The sequence below is a fragment of the Xyrauchen texanus genome, unplaced genomic scaffold (assembly GCF_025860055.1).
Source record: "Xyrauchen texanus isolate HMW12.3.18 unplaced genomic scaffold, RBS_HiC_50CHRs HiC_scaffold_424, whole genome shotgun sequence".
NCBI lineage: Eukaryota > Metazoa > Chordata > Actinopteri > Cypriniformes > Catostomidae > Xyrauchen > Xyrauchen texanus.
In genome coordinates, this window is record NW_026266392.1 from 5001 (window position 1) to 11106 (window position 6106).

The 6106-nt window shown below is 36.9% G+C and overlaps 1 protein-coding gene across 1 annotated transcript in view; it reads left to right on the top strand.

Annotated features, from left to right (window-relative positions):
- LOC127642148 (uncharacterized) overlaps nt 1-4893 on the top strand; it is a gene marked incomplete at its 5' end in the record, with an annotated part of 8359 nt that extends 3466 nt beyond the window's left edge. Inside the window, 5 exons of the mRNA XM_052124850.1 lie at nt 329-775; nt 1726-1780; nt 2702-2743; nt 3728-3771; nt 4113-4893. Coding sequence (XP_051980810.1) covers nt 329-775; nt 1726-1780; nt 2702-2723 — 524 coding nt within the window. The remainder of the gene's footprint in view (nt 1-328; nt 776-1725; nt 1781-2701; nt 2744-3727; nt 3772-4112) is intronic.
- Between the last annotated feature and the right edge of the window lie 1213 nt (nt 4894-6106).

Sequence of the window (6106 nt, forward strand, 5' to 3'; positions counted from 1 at the left end):
GCGCACGCTGTCTAGTCTTAACTGAATAGTTTGACCCAGACTGTAAACAAAATTTATACTTGTAATTTTTTCAATAGATATTATGAGCACTCTGGGTTTTATTTTCCTGACTTAAAGATTGTATTGGTTATTGTCATAGAAAATCAATCAAATATATTACAGATATCTAATACATCCAGTAGACTCTCAATAGTTCTCCTGCAATCCAAAATTTGGTATATATTATTCAAACACATTTACCTAACAGTTAAAACAGGTACATATCAAGCTTATGGTTAACCTCTATGTTTTAAATAAGCAAAACACAACACTTGTTTAACTTGCACAGGATGGACCCAGGATTCCAGTGGCAATGAGGATCAGCTGATTACTCTGCAGCTCACACCCTGCGAGGCGGAATCCACGGAGGGGCAAGTGGAGCAGGTGGAATCCACGGAGGGGCAAGTGGAGCAGGCGGAATCCACAGAGGGGCAAGTGGAGCAGGCTGAATCCACGGAGGGGCAAGTGGAGCAGGCTGAATCCACGGAGGGGCAAGTGGAGCAGGCTGAATCCACGGAGGGGCAAGTGGAGCAGGTGGAATCCACGGAGGGGCAAGTGGAGCAGGCGGAATCCACAGAGGGGCAAGTGGAGCAGGCTGAATCCACGGAGGGGCAAGTGGAGCAGGCTGAATCCACGGAGGGGCAAGTGGAGCAGGCTGAATCCACGGAGGGGCAAGTGGAGCAGGCGGAATCCACGGAGGGGCAAGTGGAGCAGGCGGAATCCACGGAGGGGCAAGGTAATTAGAACAAATTTAAAGAGTTACAGTTTATATTTGTAAAGGCCAAAAGTGTTTGACCCATGGGTTACCTTAACTTTACTTGACTTCTAGTGTTTTTCCCCATAGAGCTTGATGCAGGTTAGGGCTCTTTTCAACGAAATGACCTCAAACACACCATGCTATAACTTTTTTCTGCTTGATAAAGTAAAACTCACTAGGTGATGATACACAGGGCAACTTTTTGAGCAATGTTGCTGGGCAATCTTGCTGAGGGATTGTTCCTTGGGCACTTTCCCATTGAAAATGGGCAACACATTTCTATCTGGATAATTTAGATGGGTTGTGGGTCCTGTGTCTCATCTGGTTGCCCGTTGACGGCAACATTGCCCAGCAACATTGCTCAAAAAGTTGCCCTGTGTATCATCACCTACAGGGTTCTCATTTTCAATGGATAATGTGCTAGAAAAGTTGTTCTGATATTACATAATTAGATAGATGATAAGTCTATCTGATTCTGTACTAGGGCTGTTGGAAGGAATTTTGTGAGTCTATTATAAATCTAAAAGTAAAATAAGTACTACTAATCAAATGCTGAAATTAATAGGCCAAATTTTATTATTAAAGATATTAGGATAAATTTAATATTCAAAATAATTGGGAATGTCAGTGTCCCATGAACACTTAACTTAACCATTCTCCCACCCCTTGCGTTCCCTGAACAAGTCAGCGCAGGATCAGCTTGTTGAAACAAGTTAGGATTATCACAAACAGGATGGACATAAACGAGAAAATGAAACACGTGGAGTTAATGGAGCAACCTTAATTCAATCGCAATAAGAATGCATGTACTTTACACCTATTAATACATGTACTTCCACACTTGTGCGATGTTGTGATCTTCAAGTATTTATATAATTAGTTAAAGATTTATTTGGTATATGAGTAATTTTCTTTCTCCAAACCCACAGATGTCTTCACAGGGTCAGCCAGGGGCACAGTCTCAAAGCGAAAAAAAAAAGTCAGGTATGTAAATGTTTGTCCGTCCTTCGGATGAGACGTTAAACTGAGGTCCTGACTCTCTGTGGTTATTATAAATCCCAGGGTGTCCTTCAAAAAGTAGGGTGCGGTGGGGTGTTGGGGTGTAACCCCGGCATCCTGGCCAAATTTGCCCTGTGGCCTCTGTCCATCATGGCCTCCTAATCATCCCCATATACTGATTGGCTTCATCACTGTCTCCTCTCCACCAGTAAGCTGGTGTGTGGTGGCGTACTGGCGCTAATATGGCTGCCGTCGCATCATCCAGGTGGATGCTGCACATTGGTGGTGGTTGAGGAGATTCCCCCTTCAATGTAAAGCGCTTTGAGTACCCAGAAAAGCACTATATAAATGTAATGAATTATTATTATTATTATTAGGGTAATTATTGGTGGTTCTGATAACTGTTACCATAGCTTGGTAACTATGAAACTCAAAGGAACTCATTAGTCAAGCAGATTCTCTAATAAGTAAATTAATTACTTAAATAGAATTTAAAGGGGACCTATTATGCTAATTTCCAGTTCTATATTTTTATTCTGATACTCCACTAGAGTAGCTTTGCATGATCCTATAAAAGTCCTTATTTATCTTAAACTGGTCCTTTATGCAGACCCTGTCTGAAACAGGTCATTTTAGATGGAGTATTCTATAAGCCTACTATGATTACTATTTTCCAATGAGCCTGCATGTGATGTAAAATCTGGAGCCAAATTAAACAGCGTGTTTGCACACACATCAACTGAGAGGATGGTCTTTTCTCATATTTCAGGGGTGTCTAGACACACCAGGGATACATATTTATGTTGAAAAGACATCACAAAGTGCATTTTGTCTAATTATTGTAAATGTGTTTTTTTTTCTTTTCTGAGTGGATATATGGCTGGACTGTAATCTTATATCCCACAGGGGGACCAAGGCATATGCCTGAAAGGAAAAGGCACCAAAAGAGTAAGTGCATGTAAATGCAATGATTCATACTTTGCTAAACATTGCAACTTAACCCCTGTTAATTCGCTTCAGTTCAATTGCTTATTTTTTTAACTACTACAACAGACAATTTCCGGTATTCACAATTTTATTTATTTAATGAATTATTTAGCAAACGCTTTTATCCAAAGTGACTTACAAATAAATACAATATTTACAATACAAGCAGTCAAATCAACAACAGGGCAACAATACTGTATGTAAATGTCTTGACCAGTCCAGCTAGTCCAGCGTAGCACACGTAACCATGATTATTCATAATAGATATAGAATAGGAATGATTAGTATTATTGAGATTATTACAATTGACAAGCTATAAAATCCAACAGGCTTAATTAGTCAAATTTGACCAAAATGCATTGCCAAATAGTAGAAGTAGCAGCAGTGGAGGGTTCTTAGTTGTGAGCTGTGGCTTAGCAGTAGTATGGTTATTCAAGCAAGCATACCACATTGGAACCGAGAGTAATTTGGTTACATGATACATGTTTTGATTAGTGATAAACATCACTTGTCTTCCTTGCAAGTCTGGTCACTACTTAAGTCTTCATAGTTGTGTTTATTTTGTTCCTAATCTAACTATCTAAGAAATATTTGAAATGTGTTTTTGATGTTCACAGATTGCTCCTACCACACTCGCCTAGAGGTTTTCCCCATCAGGAGTGTAGTAAGAGAAAGAGTGAGGAAGGTTAGACAGTCATAAAGGAACTGCAGAGTGTAGGCAGTATGCAGAGTGTAATATATGATTTAGAAACTTCCGTGTGTTTTGGCAAATACATATTATACATACCATATTTGTTAGGTAGATACTTTTTATGTGTTCAGTCTTTTTGAATTACAGTTTATGAAGGAGTGTCTTCTGAAAATCAATGAAACTCAATGCCTATAATCAGACATAATAGCCTTATGCTAAGAATGGATTTTATTTTTTGTCTTTTCTTACATTAGGGCAAAGCAGAAATGCTGGTTGACTGGGAGTCCTGTCCAGTATGGTATGTATTATTCTGTTCTTCTGCTTTATGAATTAATGCATATATTATTTATTCACTTAAACTTTTTCTTTTTGCTACAATTTTTTTATTAATCTGTTCTGTTTCAGATTAAACAAGCCTTTTAAGTGTGAAGCACACATCATTACCGAACATGTCTTTTATAAGTATAACAGTTTCATTTTCCATCTATGAAGGACCACCACCATTAATGCATGCATGAAGGAGGTGGTCCTTCATAGACGGAAAATGAAACTTATACTTATAAAAGACATGTTCGGTAATGTTTTAAGTTTATTGTAAACCCCAACCAGTAACAGAAAAAAATTCCCTTCTGTTTTTAGTGGTGAGCAGTGGGCCCAGTCCTGGCAGCCAAAGGATTCACTCCAAAATAATGAAAATAAATAAAATGTATATTTATAACTCCATTTTGGTTTCAGGCTATTTATTAAATTGTTTCTGTGCTGCATTTGAAGTCATATCTCATCTTTCTGTAGTATTGAAAAGGGGAACATCTCCAAGAATATGACCTGGAATTTAATCTCGAAAGGGAATGTACTAGAAATGTACTTAATCCAACTGATTTTTCTATTTCAGATGTTATTCAAAAGCATGTTTCATATTTCATGATTATAAATTGCACTGTTTTCTGTGCTTTTCAAGTTCACTTAACCTCACAGTCCACTGTTAAGAAATACAGCCTTATGGCTTGTTTGACATGAAGCTAAAATATGAAGTTCAACAAATAAGACTGTCCTTCTTTATACTCGCACATTATATCATATCTTTTACATTGTGTCTCTCTCACTCTCTTCTACTCCAAACTCATCAGCTGACTGGGTGTTTTATGTCTTAAACCAAATGTATTTTCATCTCAACCCTCTTGAGCCAATCGTGTCATACAGTAGGTCCCTCCACTGTGCTCATCAGGAGAAGAGCTCCACATTCATCTAGATCTCAGCATTGCTACTCACCCCTTCACCACCACCAGTGTCGGCTCCATGTAGGGGATATCCCTTTTCATATCATGCATTTCTCTTAAAAGAATGATGTCTTGATGTGGTCCAATTGCCAAAGACTATATAGTTTCAATTTGTTATGCACCTTGTCAATAAATTTGTTTGATCATTCTTTAAGCCTCTAGTGAGTAATTAAGCAATAAATAAGCATTTGCAATATTTTCACTTATATTTTTGTGAAAGAACACAAATACACTACAATAACACTTGCAAAAGATGATAATTTTTGTATTTACTTTTCCATACTTAAATTTAATTTAAAACAATATGAGGATGAAGCGGTTGAGAAAAAAACAGATTACATTGAGCATATTTATATGTGAAATTTGTTAAACTTTACAAGTGGATTATTTTTTATAAAAATGTAGGTTAGCATATATAATTTAATCAGGGCTCTCAAGTTTTATAAAAAAATTAGAGTGAGGTTACATTTGTTAGGGGAGGAGCCACTCACATATTTGAAACAGTGGCCCCAAGTTTTTGCTTGCAGTTCAATTTTATCTATTGTTCTTGACAAACAAATGATAGCAATTGGTAAATCTGATAAACAGACTAATTCATCCAAATAAAATAAATGATTTTATCTTCTAGAACTGAACAGTTTTTGTCACTAGTTAAAAAGCCAAATATTGATTTATTGAGAAGGTCTTGATCTGGAGAGTAGCCTATTTCACACATTTTGGAATTCTTCAATATTAGGGTATTGTTTGTATACTTATTGCATCTAATGCTGACATATTTATAAGTGGCAGTTTATTACATTCATCAGTTGGTAAAGCAAACATTTTCAGGCCATAATTAAATAAATAAACAATCTTAAATAAAACTTTTTTTTTTAAAGTCGCTCTTTGAAGGGTAACGTTAGCATAACTCCCGCCGACAACCTTGAATTCATGTCTACTGTAGCCTACCAGCTAAAACCACAGATTTGAAGTCTTGGCGATTTTTTTCTTCATCCTAATCATATATAAATATAGCATAATGTATGTTTCTTAATATAGAATACTAGTACAAATATTTATAACATTATTCCTGGTCGGGAAACCAGAAGAACTACAAGTATGGTGACTGATTTGTACACTTTGTAAGAAGTTCAATGGCGCGTCTCTCGTGGGAATTGTAGTTTATACAGTTTTTCCCCAACTGCTTACACACAAAATCTTTTTTATTTCACACGATTTTTTGAAACCTCTCACTCAAAGTGCTAAACTGCACACCACATCTCCAAAAACAATAAACTATTTCTCAGCCTTTGACTCAGTTTTCAATGGCATAAAACACTTTTTCAAAACACTAGGCTACACACAATTTTGTGTGTG